This window comes from Camelus ferus, chromosome 35 (genome assembly GCF_009834535.1).
Source record: "Camelus ferus isolate YT-003-E chromosome 35, BCGSAC_Cfer_1.0, whole genome shotgun sequence".
NCBI classification, from domain to species: Eukaryota; Metazoa; Chordata; class Mammalia; order Artiodactyla; family Camelidae; genus Camelus; species Camelus ferus.
Genome location: NC_045730.1, coordinates 17,872,134 through 17,888,868, shown reverse-complemented (window position 1 = coordinate 17,888,868; position 16,735 = coordinate 17,872,134). Strand labels below are relative to the sequence as shown.

The 16,735-nt window shown below is 43.2% G+C and overlaps 1 protein-coding gene across 1 annotated transcript; it reads right to left on the bottom strand.

The window, feature by feature from the left end:
• Positions 1-5,573: 5,573 nt before the first annotated feature.
• LOC102518571 (lysozyme-like protein 1) lies at positions 5,574-12,924 on the bottom strand. Its single transcript, XM_006177913.2, has 4 exons — positions 12,711-12,924; positions 12,087-12,245; positions 6,593-6,671; positions 5,574-5,795 (listed from the first exon to the last, which is right to left on the bottom strand). The coding sequence occupies exons 1-4, from the start codon at positions 12,847-12,849 to the stop codon at positions 5,726-5,728; spliced, it is 447 nt and encodes a 148-aa protein (XP_006177975.1). The 5' UTR covers positions 12,850-12,924; the 3' UTR covers positions 5,574-5,725.
• Positions 12,925-16,735: the final 3,811 nt, after the last annotated feature.

Here is a 16,735-nt window from a genome sequence, read left to right as displayed (position 1 = left end):
AGCAAGGAAATGAGAGGCTCCTTCAATGGACCAGGAGCTCAGAGCCAGAGGGGTGCACGAGCATGAAACTCTTTGGGAATTCCCAGGAATCTCGCGGGAGGCTTTACACGTTCCAATAATTGTAAAGGGTTGACTCCATCTTCCCAGAAGCTTAAGAGGCCACACTGGATGTGTGGGTGGTGCCTTAGCACGGCTACACAGCACGACGGGGCAGCACCTGGATGTTACCGGCTTGTATTTGTGTGGACTCTGGGCCCTGTGTGACTACGTAGCTGTTTCTTCTCCAGCCCAGCAGCCCCCTCGCCTTTCTCTCACTGTGAAGAAAAATCATCAAAAACCTAGAAATAAGACAAGTAGGTGCACAGCATGTCCTTTCAATGCCACATGGGGTCCAAAGCCCACTAAGGATTATCTAATGCACTTTCTTCAACTTAGTCTCCTGCTGCTTAGCATTCTTAGATTCGGAGAAGTCACAATATTAAGTTATAGATTCTTCTTTGGTGGAGATGCAAATAATTTCTATCAGGCTGGAAAAAAAAATGATCCAAAGAACATAGTTTATTTTCCCTAAGACCTTAATCAGTTTTGTATCTAACCCATTAATCGTACCCTTTCATTCCTTTTGTTAATTATCTATCGTTATATAGCTTTTAAAATCTCATTTAACTGGTCATAATGTCTTACTGGTTCCCTCATTTATTGAGCTGAATAAAATCTTCGACACGTGTTTATTTCATATTGCATGAAGAACTATGCGTTTACCTTTCTGAAAGTTGTACTTTAGGCTTCTCTGCACCTGTACATCAGCCCGTGGGTGGTTTTCCTCCCCTCCCTGCACAGAACACTTGGAGCTCTGAGCACTGGAATCGCTTGCCACTGCTTCACTGCAACATTTGCACAGCCTAGCTCTTGCTGCGTAGTAGTTGCTTGAATATTTGTTGACTGTTGTCTGATTTCTATCCCCCTTGCCCAGTCTGCTTTTTAAAAAACTTTATAGTTTTTTAATGAGATAACACTGGTTTATAAGATTATATGTTTCCTGTGTACAATATTATATTTCTACTTCTGTATACACTGCAGCGTGCTTACCACCCCCAAAAACTTATTTTCCATTTCACCTGTTTGCTTGGATGACTGGGTTCAGTGTCTCAGATCCAGGGATTGGCTCTAAGCCTTCTGAGGGCAATGGCTTCCTGAGGACCCAGGATGCAGCCAGGAAGTGGAGGGTATTTGATGCTCTTCTCCCAATGAGGAGACTTGGGTACAAAAAAGCCTTCCTCCAGCAGGATTTCTTTAAGTCTCTTGCTTGGGGTTCATGGCCCTGACCACACATAAGAATTAGCTGGGGAGTTAAAAATAGACCCACATCAGCATCTTCAGGGAGCTTGATTTAATGCAAGTGAGCCAGGCCTGGGCATCAGCATTTAAAAATCCTTTCAGTGATGCTTCTGTGCAGCTGGGGTGGAGGACCACCGCTCTGGTGCAATCCCTAAGCCAGCCCACGGGGCCACGGGCTGTCCTTCCCCCTGGGGCCTCCTCCTCCTCCTCACAGGCGGGTCATTTGAGCTGTGTTCAAAGGCTCCCCCCCAAGCCCCAGGAGCTGTTTTTTATGCAGAGCATCCTGTGTTAGTCCTCCTGGTAGGGCCACAAGGAGCTCCAAAGTCCACAGGAAAATCCCAATTTCTGAAAGATTCTCATCTTATCAGCAATCTCCCTACTGCCAGCACAGAACAGTATTGTCTGAGGTTTTTCTTTCTTCTTCTTTTTTTGATTCTAAGTTTCTGGCAGCCACTAAAATGTCTCAGACGCAGGAGCTGCCTTGGATAGACGATCAGTGGAGTTGAAAACTGCAATTTTCAACAATTTTTGAAAAATCTCACTTTTCTAGTCTGTCCTCTGCTCCCACTGACAGGCCTCTGGACAGCCTGCAGATCTGATTTGCACAGTGCACTTCCCTGGACTCCGCCCCAGCCGATCTCCCCTTCTCCAGCCCATACCCCCTTCTCCAGCCCCTACAAGTTACTGTAGCACTGCTGAGAGTCTGGGTTTCTCCGCACGTGCCTCTGTCTGGCCTCACTGCCATCACAGCCTGGCAGCTTCAAAGCTCTCACCATCCTGCTTCCGTTTTCCCCGAGCCCTTGTGGCCTGACTCCACCTCGCGGGTCAAAAGTGCAGCCTCAGGAGCCTGCAGTGACCAGAGGCTCCACCTGCACCGCACCGCCTGCTTCCCCTCTCTCCCCTTCACCTCCTCCTCCAAAGCCAGTCCTTCCTCTGGAAAGATAAGGCTCCTAGTCCCTGCATCCCCTTCCCCTGATTCCTGTTTCCTTTTAGTTCCGACTAAGGCGGCCCTTTGTGAAGGGACGTGTGTAGGGTTTTGCACAAATATTTAATCTTTTCCAATCTGCCCTCTGCACTGCCTGTCAGTTCCCGGGGTTGAAACCGCTCTGTTTGCTTTAGCTAGTAACAGGATACTGTTTTGAAAAGTGATGCAGAAGTCCGATTACTTATGAATCCTGGCTTTATTCTGCATGAAGGCTTTTCAAGGCAACTATAGATTTATTTTTTTTTTTCCTTGCCAAGAATTATGTTGCCAGTGGGGGCGCGCTGGCGGGTGGGTGGGAGAACCTAGACTTCCACTTTTTACCCTGTAGCCTGGAAATCTCAGCGGCACGGATCTAGCAAAACCAACTCAGCCTTGGTTTCACGGGTGGTTTCTTTTGGGCAAGATCTTCCGCTTTCCCTCCAGGAAATGTCATTATTTCACACGAAATGTAGTTCATCTTATGGGAGTGTCTGAAGTCACCTGTTAGAAAACATCCTGGAGAAAGAAAAATGTAGAAATAGATGAACAGTCACCAGTTTTTATTAAAAAAGATGTTTTGTGCCACGTACTTCTGAGAGTGATGCTAATCCTGACCTCAACTGTCTACAGCCGGCGTTATTATCCCCATTTTACGGGACGTGAAACAGCATGGTAACAGCAAGGTTTGGGTTTTTCAGGGCAGTACCAACTTTAAGTCTTTTCTCTCGATGTGGGACCAAATGGCAAATCCTAATTGTTTGGAAAATGTGATCCAATAGTCTATGTCTAGTCCCTATTGAAGTCACCCCCAAAGCAGTCAAGGAGTCTGTGGAAACAAGAACCCCATAAAATTATGGATTTAGGGCTTTTCGTGAAGTTTGGAGGCGAGCGTAAGCAGCAAGAAAAGAAAGAGCCCTTTGCAAAAATTGGCCTGGAGTCCAAGCCTAAAAAGACTCCTGGTTAACCCAAATGTGCAATCATGGGGGAAAGAGGAAATGAATTCTGGGACAGGCCGCTAACTATGGCGCTGCTCTTATGCAGCGTATATATTTCAGAAAACATTAATTGGGGGAAGTCTTGTAGGAGAGCGAGTGAAAAGAGCAGGCTACAGAATTAAAACTCCGCAATTCCAATCCTTGGTCCAGGCCTCAGGGAGCTTCCATACTGGGTGAGACCACCAGTCCTGGGTAGTCCCTCGTGGAGCACACACCGTCCTTACATAGCACACAGCTAGGCCTGGGGAAGACCGCAGGGGGGACAGCGTTGGGGGTGGGAGGGCCACAGGGACCTCAGGCAGGTGGGGCTCTAGGGAAGCGGCACCATCTTCCAGGTTTGGGGACAACCAGGAGCACAGACACCCATAAAACGCTCTAGCCCTGGAAGGAGCACGCTTCCCTGCCTTTACTGTAAGGAGTCCTGGCTCCTGTGGCCCCCAAATGGCTCCTCATTAAAAATACGACTCCCAAATCAAGGGGGGCAGCAGATGAATGAGTGTAGTTCGCTGACCTCTGGTCTGGAGCATAAATCATTCTGCCCCTGGTCATCGACACACATTCCTTCCTCAGCTCATCTCTGCCGGAGAGAATGTTCCTGCTTCCTCCAGGCAGTTTTGATGAGCATTCTAATGGGGCCAAATAGAGACGAATTTGCAGCTCTTATCCCCAGTGCTCCCCACGTTACTCCAGCATCCATTTACATTAAATCTATTAAACACAAAAACCATGCTTATATCCTCATAACAAAACTGTTTCCAGACTTAGGCCTACAGATTGCATTAGCCTGGTCAGGAAACTGACCTGACTATCTAAAGGGCATTTCATTACATGGAACGTTGGGGCTGGGCAGCTTAGATCCCAAAGAGATATTCCCAGGATGCCCTCTGCTCCACACAGGGATGCTTCTCTCCAGGGCGGCTCTGCTCTCTGAGTTTTCTCTTGTTCATTCTCTGTCCTGCTGGGGTTAGAAGTGGGTGGGGCTGCCCTTCCGTAACGTTAGGTGGATGGAGCAGGGTCACGTTGAATGCCATTTGACCCGGAGAATGCACGTAACTGAGGTTTGTTAGGAAAACGGTTATGCTTGCAGGTAAGTCGCCCCCTTAGAAGAAGGTCCATCCTGGGCAGACTGATAGTTTTGCAATAGCACCTAAGCAGCCATAAACACTCCCTAGGGGCCAGCTGCCAGGGCCTTACTGTTGGCTCATTTCACATCCACTGGTTTCCCTTGCAGACATAGGCTTTAAAAAATCTGAACTGCTCCTTGCCAAAAGAATATAAACATTTTATATATGTCTAAACAGACAGAATCCTGTGACAATTTAATAGGCATTACAAAGCAAGGGAAAAAGCTTTTGAAACATCTGATGTAAGAATCAAAACATCATTCTTTAAGGACGCTGAAGAAATTCTGAAAATTTCAGAATCCATTTAGCGCTACTAAGTCAACAATCAGCACACAGAGACGTCCATAAGTATGCATTTTCATTATTATTATCCTGCCATTCATCTACCTGGCAGCCCCCATTCTCAGCCAAACCTCCTGCTTCATTAAAACCGATGGGACCATGTTTATGACCCAGGTGGGCATGGAACCCAGTGCCAGCCATTCAAAGACTAGGAGGAAAAATTTTAACAAAACAAAAAATCCAAATCCAAAGAACGCTTTGAAGTCCCAGGGGAAGGAAAGCTGTCTGGCCCTCTAATTTGATTGATCTTTTTGCAAAACTCATCAGAGTTCTAAGCATGCAATCCTACTGCTTCCCTCCCCAGACGTTTGCTTTAGTATTTCTGCAAATAATCATTTGAGATTAAAAAAAACCTTGTCCTGGATAATTTTCCACAATCAAGGCCCTCAGAAATTCAAGAGGAAAATATTACTCCTATTCCTGAGTTATCTTCATTCAACAAAAGTGTATTAAAATAAGCAACTAGGATTTATATTCCCTTTTACAGTTTCCAAGACCTTTGGAAATAGTTTTTCAGTTTCTTATCACAACATTATCACCGCCTTACCAGGTTCACTGAGTGGACAGTGGGACATTAGGGTGTAGAGCTGTTTATGTGGGTTCTTCATTCTTTGGGGACTCAGCTCTGCCTGACTCTTGGGGCTCCCTCCCCTAGAATCTGTCCCCTTACTTCCCAGCTGGCTCCCTGTTAGTCCTCAACATTTTCTGTCTGGTCTACCATTGGGTTCCTGATGCCTCCTGAACCCAGTATAACCTTGTGCTATTACGACATCATTGCAACGGACTCAGGTCAAAGTCAAGACACTCAAATGGAAGTATTTATTTCCTAAAAAATTATAGCTTGGTTTTCCCTCTCCAGCTCTGAGAAGGAATATTAGGGAAAGGGAGGCAAGATGACACGACCGTTGTGACATTCTTACGAATCCTAGGGAGTCACGGCATGTCCTTGGAGCAATTCCAATTCATGAAACATTGCACCCCCTTTTCCACTCAGAGAGGTCTCTGCCCTCACAGTTTTTCTTCCAGCCTTGCCTAAGGAGGAGAGGGGAGCAGGAACATTAGAAAGGAGCATGAAAAGCCAAAGATCGAGAGGTTCAAACACCATAAGCAGTTGACCCAAATAATCAGTGGTGCCCAGGGTTTAGTTCACTTGAGATCTAAGACTCCATCCTTTTGCCTTATGAAGACGTTCCCTGGTTTCCTCCCTGTCCATACTAGCCTCAGCAACAAGTAAACAACTTTTATAAGGATGTAAAATAAGTTAGTTAAATGTCCACATCTCGGAAAAGTCAGGTTCCCCAGGCAGGTGACCTGATTGGCAGTGTTCACAAGAAACACAGCCGCAGAGATGCTGGTAAGCGCCAGCTGAGCATGTCTCATGCACAAACTAGGGAGGTTTCCAGTCAGTTTCTCTTGTAACCTCTCCCCACTGCTTGCTCTTGCTCCCCACCAAATGTTACCATAGCCCTCCAAACTCTTACCCAAATCTAGAGCATTCTCAAGGTTTTTTCCCCCTCTAGTGTACTGTGTTCATTGATGCTTTCCAAATCACATGAGAAAGCACCTCTCCACTGTTTGGAACACCCTAACGTGAAAAGCAATTGTAAGTGATCATGACTCCCTACCCACCTCTCCTCCCCATGCTGAGCCCTTCTATCAGGGTCACCGCACACCCGCACACCAGCGGCAGAGGCTACAGACAAGGCCACGTGAACATCGCTGGCCCACTCTGCAGAGGTGAGCTGGTCCACTTCCCCGCAGCTGTGATGCGCGGACAGACTGCAGGTTTCGCCCATGTCTGCCTGAGTCTCCCAGGGAAAGGCTCTTACCAGTAGTTCATCCCTTCTGTCTCTTTAACAATTTTCTTGGCACAGACAATCGCATCTGTGAGGTCGTCAGTGATCAAGGCTGCAAAAGAGGGAGTGAAAGGCTAGCTGAAACTTCGCTGTTCAGCGGGGGCGGGGGGGGGGGGACCCAAATCGGATTTTCTTCACTGCTCTTTGGAACAGGAGGGTTGGAAGAACTGTGAGCCACATCCTGATTTTTTGTTACGCTCCTTCACAAATCAAAGGATTGTTTTTGTTTCTAGACCATCCACATCTTAGAGTTTCAGACTCTGACATTTCAGAGGAATAGACCAGTCCTGAAGGGTTTCTGGAAATGTGTTTAGGGAAAAGGCAATAGAACAATGTTTTTTATGTGCTAAAGAAACGCACAAGTACAGTGTTTTTTATCCCTTGTGTTTGTAATTTGTTTAAATTAAAGTATAATTGATTTACAATGTTGTGTTAGTTTCAGGTGTACAGCAATGTGATTCGGTTTTGTGTGTGTGTGTGTGTGTATTCTTTTTCAGATTCTTTTCCATTATAGATTATTACAAGATATTGAATATAGTTCCCTGTGCTCTACAGTAGGTCCTTGTTATTTACCTATCTTTATATACAGTAGTTTGTATCTGTTAATCCCAAACTCCTAATTTATCCCTCCCTCCTCCACAGTGTTTTCTTTATTCTTGCTAATTTTACATGTAAGGCCTCTTTATAGGTAATTAGTAAACTTTTGTAGATTATAACTTTCTGGCTTGTGCATTAAATTTTTTTTTTTTTTTTTTTTTTGCCCAAGATGTTTTTCACATGCAGACATTTTTAAGTTTTGTGTCAAATACATCAATCTTTGCCTTTGTTGCTTTGTGGCTCTCAGATGTAACAAATCTTTCGACTGAAAATGTGTTCATTGATATCACTTCGCCCGAAGTGGCCTCAAAATCCTTCTCAGCACAAACATGACAGAAAAGGCAAAGAAACAAAGCAAAAAGTCTAGCATCACTCCTGTTGCAGGTTATGGAAGATATGGGCAGAAGCAGGACCAGGCAGGACAAGACCCGTCAGGTCGCTGTGATACAGACCCGTCGATCCACCATCTGGCCTGGAGCCTGGGGGCGAATGTCGCTCATCGGAGCTGCCCAGGTTGGACCCCTGTGGCCTGGTCTTCATACTCCTGGCTCACTCGGTCCCTGAGTGCGGGCTGCCACACAAGAGCAGAACCTTAGAAGAGTCAGTGCTTGACACTCCTCCCACCAGTCAGCATGCGGCATCTCCGGCCAGGCAACCTCCTCTCCCCAAACACCTGCCTTGCTCTCCGCGTTTAGGCCCCTGATACACGCCAATCTGGGTATAATAGGATTGCCTCTCCCCCACCGTGTGTAATCTGTGTCCTTCCATCCCTGGAGACCCCACTGAACCCACTTCTCCTAGGAACCAGGCCCCAACCACTTTCAATCACAAACCAGAGTATCTTAGCACTTATCAAGCATTTATGCACAGAGAACAAAGTGTTTCTCAGTAATGTGAACATGCCTTAGATACCAAGCACTTACGTTTGGATAATCTCCTAATAAATAAATAACTACTTGAAAAATTAATGAAGTAGTTATAATTTTATTATCGACTTCATTAGCATACAGTGTTCTGTTAGTCAGAATCTTAGCTTAAGTGCTCTGGAAGGAAGTAGCCCTAGGTTTGAAAGCAGACTCATTTACTGGGTGTGTGACCTCAGTTTATAGGGATAATAATGGTTGGAATCATGGTAATAATATACAGGAGGCAGGTAATGCATGAAGAGACTTACTATGTGCCTGACATAGGGCACATTTTTCATAAAGGTCAGCTAACAGTAATAGCCATTATTATAAACAATTATCTCTCTAGAAACAAAGCAAAAGACTTTTATAAGCTAACAAAGCTTTACTTCTCACTGTAAACCAAGTGCCAGTGACTGTGCGTGTGCTGCCTCAGTTTGCTCTCACTCACACAGCAGGTGCGCAGCTTGTTGACTTTGCTGTGGGCGCTGCAGGCCCAGGCCGTGGAGTGGGTGTAAGGTGCTTGTCCATGTCCCGCTTTGCTGGCGTTTTGTTGCACAACTGAGATGCTGTGAATGTGCAAGCTGGGCGTGACTTCGCTTTTCCTTAGGAAAATCTGTTCAGCGAGGTTGGGGGGGGGTGGGAGAGGAATCTGGGGGAGGGCTGAGATGTGAGCAACACAGTGAAACCGCCACACGGGGACAGCAGAGGGGCAGAAATGAGTTCAGAGAGCAAGTATGTATTAGGAGCCATGCCAAGAACAGCTTCTGCTCAACTGACTTTAAATAGACGACTCCGTCTAGTCACACATGAATCAGGAAAGGGTTCTGTTCAACATCAAAGCCTTGTTCAATTGAATCGTTGGTTCTCCCACATCCCACAACAGAAAACAGCAACAATCTACACAAAAAGAACTAGTTTTTTCCAGTTAAGTTAGTTCTATGCAAAGTCTGTCTCTGCCCAGCGTCCTCCTACCCCCAAGGAAAATGTCATGACCATGCCCGCAATTTACATCTCCTTAACTTCTCCAGAGTGACAGCAGCCAACGCAGAGACCAGGCTGATGTGAGAAACAGAGATACATGGGCAAGACTAGATGCGGGAGGCAATAATCTTTTTCGTAATCATCTCTTAGTGAGGAGTGTGTTACTGGAGGGAAATAAAGATTGCTATTATATTATTATATGTACATGTGTTTGTGTATACATAGACATGCTTATATATATGTATATATAACAAATATTTTGTCCAAATAGTTTGGGAAGGTTGGCAGCAATTTTAAGACGCTGATTTGGTATGGGAACAGGAAGGCATAGCTTCAGCAGACGAGCGCGGGGTGTGTATGGACTGTAACACATGAGATGTCACGGACCTCGCAAACACAGCCTGATGCTAACTTGTTCCCAAGTTCCCATGATGAATGCCCCTACTTCTGCAATACATCAGACAGAGTGATAATGTCCATAATTACAGTCTCTCTGGCCGGAGGCTGAGGGAGGCCAGTCATTGAGGGGTGATTAGGATATTAAAACCAACATCCTGTTTTCTATTTTAAAGCTGCCTCAAAAAATCCCATGCTTTTTATGATGAGAAAACGGAGATGAGTGCTCCTTCACCTCTAACCATGAACCATCTAACATTCGAACTTCCAAGAACCAATCCATGGTTGTCTTGCAGACAGACATTGGCCCCGGACTTCCTGAATTGGAACTACATTGGGCAATATGAAATTAGTAAATTGCATGTTAAAGTCAAGCATGGCCGCGATGGAGGAACGGATTTCCTCCCCGACTGTAAATACTAGACACAACATATGGGAACATTATTTTCAGACATCAGACATCAGGCAACGCAGGAACACGATCCTTGAGGAAGAGAAGTGAGGTAAACTTGCGATGCTCTCTGCCCTTCTGCCCAGGGGCGCTTTCCAGACCACGAAGGTACAACCCAGGCAGGACGGAAGTGGAGGAGACAGTGATCAGAGGTGGCAGCCACGCAGGACAGCACCAGGAATATGAACAGAGATGCCTGGAGTCTTTGGCCAAGCTGGGCATGTAAAGAAGAAAGCTCCACGAGGCTAGTCAGAGAGAAATTACCAGGGACCTGAGCAACTACGGGACTGGGAGACATTTAATTTCTGACTGGCCAGAGGAGAGAGACTTTGCTGAAGCCTGGGATACTCAAGAGACGCTAAAAGTTACAAGCCTTGACAATAAGGCTAAACAATTTCCCTTAAAGACAGTCTAGAACTTCCCTGACCAGAATTAACTGCTTGTCAAGATGAAATTCAACCATCTTTATAGGAAGACAACATAACGCACTCAACAACGTCACATGCATGACGTCTAGTATCCAGTGAAAAGTGATCACATGTATGAAGAGGCACGAAAATATGACCCACAACCAGGAGAAAGATCAGACCCAGAAGTCACAGCACCGACTGAATTAGCAGACGCAACATTTAAAGCAGTGCTTATTAGTATGTTTATCAATGTCAGGGACATACAGGAAAACACGAATCAAATGAGAGAAATAAAAGATTACCTAGCACTGAAAAATACATCTGAAATGAAACATTCAAGTGATGAATTTAATACATTAGGCTCTTCAGAAAAAAGGACCGGAGAACTTGAAGAAGCAGCAATGGAAATGACTGAAAACAAAACACAGAAAGGGAAGGAGGCTGGAAAAAAAATGAAGAGCCTCAGTGACCCATGGGAAATATCAAATGATCTAACACATGTGTTATTAGATTCCTAGAAGGAGAAAGAGTGAAAAATTATCCACTCAGGGATCCAAAGTGTTAGTGAATATCAAGCACGATACACACACACACACACACACACACACACATACACAAAACAGACACTGTCATCAAATTGCTGAAAATTGGTGATAAAGAGGAAACGGTAAACTGAGCTTGAAGAGAAAGGACACGTTAAGCCCTGGGAGCTCAGAGAAGAAAATCACTGACTTCTCAATAATAGAGAAGTCAAGCAGACGATAACGGACATGTTTAACAAGATAAGAGAAAAACACCTGCCAGCCCAGGGTTTTATATATAGAAAGAATATCCCTCAAAGAAGAAAATGAAATACAGACATTTTCAGATGTGCTGTGTGCTCTGTGAAAGCTCGTGTTCTCATCCTTAACACCAGAGCTCATGTCTGACGCATTCTGCCGTGCTCAACTCATATATTTCTTAAATGATTAAAGCAGAAGATTTAGAAGCAAATTCTATTATCGTTTCTACTATTTAAGAAACGCAGACACAGAAAACAAACTTATGGTTTCTGAGGGGGAAGGGGATGGAAAGGTATAAACTGGGAGTTCGAGATTTGCAAACAGTTAACTACTGTATATGTAACAGATAAACGAGTTTCTTCTGTAGAGCACAGGGAACTATATATTCAACATCCATGGTAACCTATAATGAAAAAGAACATGAAAACCAATAGATGTGTGTATATGTATGGCTGAAACATTACACTGTACACCAGAAATGGACACATTGTAAACTGACTATACTTCAAGTTAAAAAAAAAAGAAAGAAATGCTGTATGAAGTATATTTATTTGTTTCATTCTGTACAAAGAGACATAAACTGCCTCCTTTGAGTGAATTGCTTATGGAAAGCAGTTAGCAAACAGCTTCTCAGTTTTTGAACATATTTAATGCCTCTATGCATGAAAGGGTAGTAAGGTCATTTGTGAAACCCCCTATTTTTATAATAGGCAGGCCTTCATGAAACCCACCCTAAAAGGAATAAGTCACCTCCGGACCAGTTGGCTACAGGATGGTAAGTGTCGCTGCGGGTAACTGCTGAATAATTATTGGCCTGGTACAGACCTGCTTGCACATCTGGACTCCATGTATTAGTTAAAAGCAAAGGCGGGTGGCTATTCCATGATCATCTCTCCTGTCTTTGTCCTCAAGGATGGGGTGTTTGGAAAACCAAAAGCGTACCTGAGCAGGCTACGTGACAGTGGTTTCTCTCTTGTAGCGTCCCACGCCGGCACCACGTGTAACTGTTTATCTGAAAAATGCCATAGTCGATGCTTCCGTCCTCCAGGTTGGTCTGAGCTGTGGTGTTGTAGCGGCTCTCATAGTACGCCATGCAGATCCCTAGAGGAGGAAAAAGCCAGAAATGCCAGGAAAAAAAAAATGCATTTTCTCCAACCTGCTATTAAGGGAGAGCTCCCTTAAACATATTACACCAATGCTCTGCTCCGGACAAGCCCCTGGGAGAGGGTCAGGGCGGGCAGTGCACCCGAGGGGCACAGGGCGGGCAGGGTGGCACACCTAGTCAGTGGCTGAGCCTAGTCTAGACTAAATGTCAGGTCCGCCCCCTACAGGGCCAGCAAGAGTGGCACTGCTTTTTCCTTCCCTTGCCGGACTCTGGGAGTGAGGACAGGAAGGACAGGGCAGAGGAGAGGAGCCCTCGACAGCAGTAGTGGATGACAAGTTGACATCTAGCAGCTGTCCCTCATGGGGTGGAACATTTACAAGCTGGATGTGAGTGTAGATGGGGCCTTTGACGTCTCTAGGGAGATCAAGGGAAGAAAGATAATAGGAAAGGAGAAATCTCACAGTTTCCAAGGGTAAAGCCCTGGTAATTGTCCAGGTTAGCCCTTGCAAATATTTTTGCCAGTTTACAGCGAGTGTAGACTTTGGGCTCAGCGGCCATGGCCAGGCAGCCAATCAGGGTCAAAATGCTGGCAGCCTTCATCCCCAGACCTGTCGAAGGCAGAACCTGTCAAAGATCAGAGAGCAGGTCAGACAACTTTGCTTCATCCAGAGAATAGAAGTGTAGATCACAAAGCCTGAAATATTTATTATCTGGCCCTTTATAGCAAAAGTCCCTGGTGTACGGCAGAGAGCTAAACCCCAGCGTCATGCCAGGCACTGAGACGGAGACCAACCAGGTTGATGATACACAGCTTACAAATTCACTTGGTTTTCATCCCTTATCTTAGACTCATACTGGTCTCAAACAAATCAAAATAAAACAAAACCCCACAGCAGTGGTGGCCCCAAGTACAACCTTCTTCATGCCAGAGGTTTCCCCTGCTGGTTCTTTGTGACAGGTGGCTTCATTAGAGTATCTGAGGTCATATTAAGAATGCAGATTCCCAACACCTGGCCCAGAGACGTCCCACAGGTGACTGTGGGGGAGAAACACAGCTCTACTTACTCAGGCAGTGATCGGCAGCTCACACCAGCTTCCCACATCCCATGAAGCCACCCCTGATTCTTACAAGGCACAGTGATCTTGGCCTCAACCAAGAAGCTTTCTTTAGAGCTTTAGAGAAAGAGGAATTCTTAACTCTTTTGTCTCCAACTGCCTAGAGATTCTAGAATTCTATTTCTTGGGACGTGGGGGAGAACTATTTTCTGGGCCTTTCTACCTCTCCTTTTTCTTCTTCCTCAACAGCCCTCCTCCCTGCTCAGCTCCTCCAGGGCCTCCCATCCAAGTGGGAGCTCTTCTCTAAATCAACAGTCTCCCAAGTTTATCACAAATCCATCAACAAAGAAAATTAAGTATGTATCCCCAGTAGGTATATGTTAAATTATAAATCACACTCACATTCTTCTATACAAACAGGTTACATAAATTTACAAACATATACAAAACTAAAATTTGAAAAAGAGTGAGATAGAGGTGAAATTAACATTCAAAAGTTATATTAAATAGCACAAAATGTCTTGCTATTATTGAATTGTTATTATTAATAACATGTTTTCAGTGAGATCAAAATGATTGTAGAGGATTCATTAGTTCTGAAAACTTTAACACTTTGTGAATCAACAATTAAAGGGATAGTTTCAAGATCCATTAATTTCCACACTCAGATTTAATGGAACTTTGAAATTAATTCTCATTGTGATATGCAGATTTAAGGAAAAGAAGTTCTTGTTGGCTGCACAGAACAACCATTATATTCTTTTCTTAAATTCTATATCTCAATTAATAAAAGATTTGGTTGAAATTTAATTTGCCTAATACATTTTTACCTTTCCAGTTTTCAATCTTGACTTTTGCAGCTTAGTTAGAAATGATCACAAGTTTCTGTTTGTAATACATAGCTTTGAAACCTACCATTTTCTTTTGGAAGATTTTAAAAGGGGTTGGGAAACTATTTCTAAGATTTTAGAAGTGTATAGATATAAGACTCTATTTTTAATACCAAATCTCAAAATTCCAGAAACATAAATAGGACAATAAAAAATTCTCTTTCCCACCCGCTCAAGCAAACACTAGTGGTCATTCCCACAGGCAACCAACAATACTACTGTATCTTTCAGAGATATGATACATACATACACACAGATATTCTTTTATTTTTCTTCTTAAATTATTCCTGTACATTATTTTAAAAAACTTTATAGTGTATTTTAAGGATCTGCTTTTATGACCGTGCCACATTGCATTGTGTGATGTAACATTCCGCCAACGTGGGGATATGCACACTTAAGTTCTTTCATTCTTCTATTCATTCTACACTAAATAATTTCATACATATGTCATTTGCATATTTGCAAGAATATCTGAAGGATAAATTCCTAGAAGTGGAATTACTGAGTCCTAGAGTGTTTTTGTCATTTTGCTAGATACGGCCAAAAGTCTTCCACATGAGTTTGTATCAGGAAGATGAGGCTTTTCCCCTCTGCCTGGCCAGCAATGGTGTTACTAGCTTTTTCATTTTGCCAGTCTGAGAGATGCTTTCTTAACCAAGTTTCAGTTTTTACTTCTCTCACATCAAGCTGGTAGAGCATTTTTCACACGTTTGGGAACACTTTGTGGATCTTTTTCTGTGAACTGTCTCTAACGTGAAAATTTTTTATAAGTTTATTCTTCAAACATCTTTTCCAAATTCCTTTGAATTAAGGATTTTACTGAAAAGTGGGAAAATACAGACAGATGATATCCTTTTTTTTTTTTTTCCAAAGACACATGTTTAGCAAGTTTGAAAAATGTAATGCAAATGTAGGAAAGTCATCCATCGTCTTCTATATCAGTAATAAAAAATAGAATTTGAAATTAAAAAAGACTTTTTAAAATAGCACAAAGAACGAAGCACTCAAGTTTAACTCTAACAAAATACTTGTAGGACCTGTATGCTGACAACTGTGACAGATGAAAATACCAAGAGGATCACAAAAAAGCAAGTTAACCAATGCTCACAGCAACTTTACTTACAATCACTGAAAACTGGAGGCCACCAGATGTCCTGCAACAGGAGACTGTGTCAAGAACCTCGGCATATCCAGCCAGTGGAATACGACTCAGCGATGGGAGGAACAGCTGTTGATTCCCACAACACGGATGACCTGAAAGTACATTTCGCTAAAGTGAAAGAAGCAACCCAGAGACTACAAATTACGTGCCTCCACTTCTATGACATTATGACAAAGGCAAAACTATGGGACCGAAAAGAGATCAGTAGTTGCCAGGGGTTAGGGGAAGGGTTGACTACCAATGACTGCACAAGGCGGATTTTAGAATAGCATGGAGAAATTCTCTGTGGGACTGGGGTGGTGGATATATGACTCTATGAATTTGTTAAAACTTTGAATTTGTAAAAACTTTGTTGCATGCAAATCAAAAAAAAAAAAATCAACCAAGATGTTCGGGGATCCTGGGATGGAATGCAGACTGTGATACAGAAAACTAACTGTATTACAAATATATGACATAACCTCATTGAAAGGGATGGAGAAATTGATCTAGGTAATTTTGGAAAACAGTGTTTTGACTGGATATTTAAGTCTAAAGATCCACATATCAACACTGCACTTTAGTTAGTAAATTAGTTTCTCACAGGGGTAAGAGTTAGCAATTCTAAAATGACTTCACATGTATGTTAGGGTTAAAGAATGAGTAAATAAAATACAGGTAATGGGAGCCAGATTTTATACTCTCAGAGGAAGAATTTACAAATAAGCGAAAGAAGAAGGCTAGAGTAAACCCTGTGGTGCTGGATTAGGATCAGATTATCTATCTATCTATCTATCTATCTATCTATCTATCTATCTATCTATCTTCAGACAGATACACACATGAATACATACATAGGTATATTTGTCCTGATGTTCCATACATCTATCAAATATGTGTACATATATATCTTCTATCTTTGATAGAGAAGTAAATATACGTATGTGAGTCTACATGGATCAGTATATAGACACGTGTTCCTTGACTCCATCTTTTTTTTTTTAACATTTTTTATTGATTTATAAACATTTTACAATGTTGTGTCAAATTCCAGTGTAGAGCACAATTTTTCAGTTATACATGAACATATATATATTCATTGTCACATTTTTTTCTCTGTGAGCTACCATAAGATCTTGTATATATTTCCCTGTGCTATACAGTATAATCTTGTTTATCTATTCTGCACTTTTGAAATCCCAGTCTATCTCTTCCCACCCCCCGCCCCCTTGGCAACCATAAGTTTGTATTCTATGTCTATGAGTCTATTTCTGTTTTGTATTTATGCTTTTTTTTTTTTTTAGATTCCACAAATGAGCAATCTCATATGGTCTTTTTCTTTCTCTTTCTGGCTTACTTCATCTAGAATGACATTCTCCAGGAGCATCCATGTTGC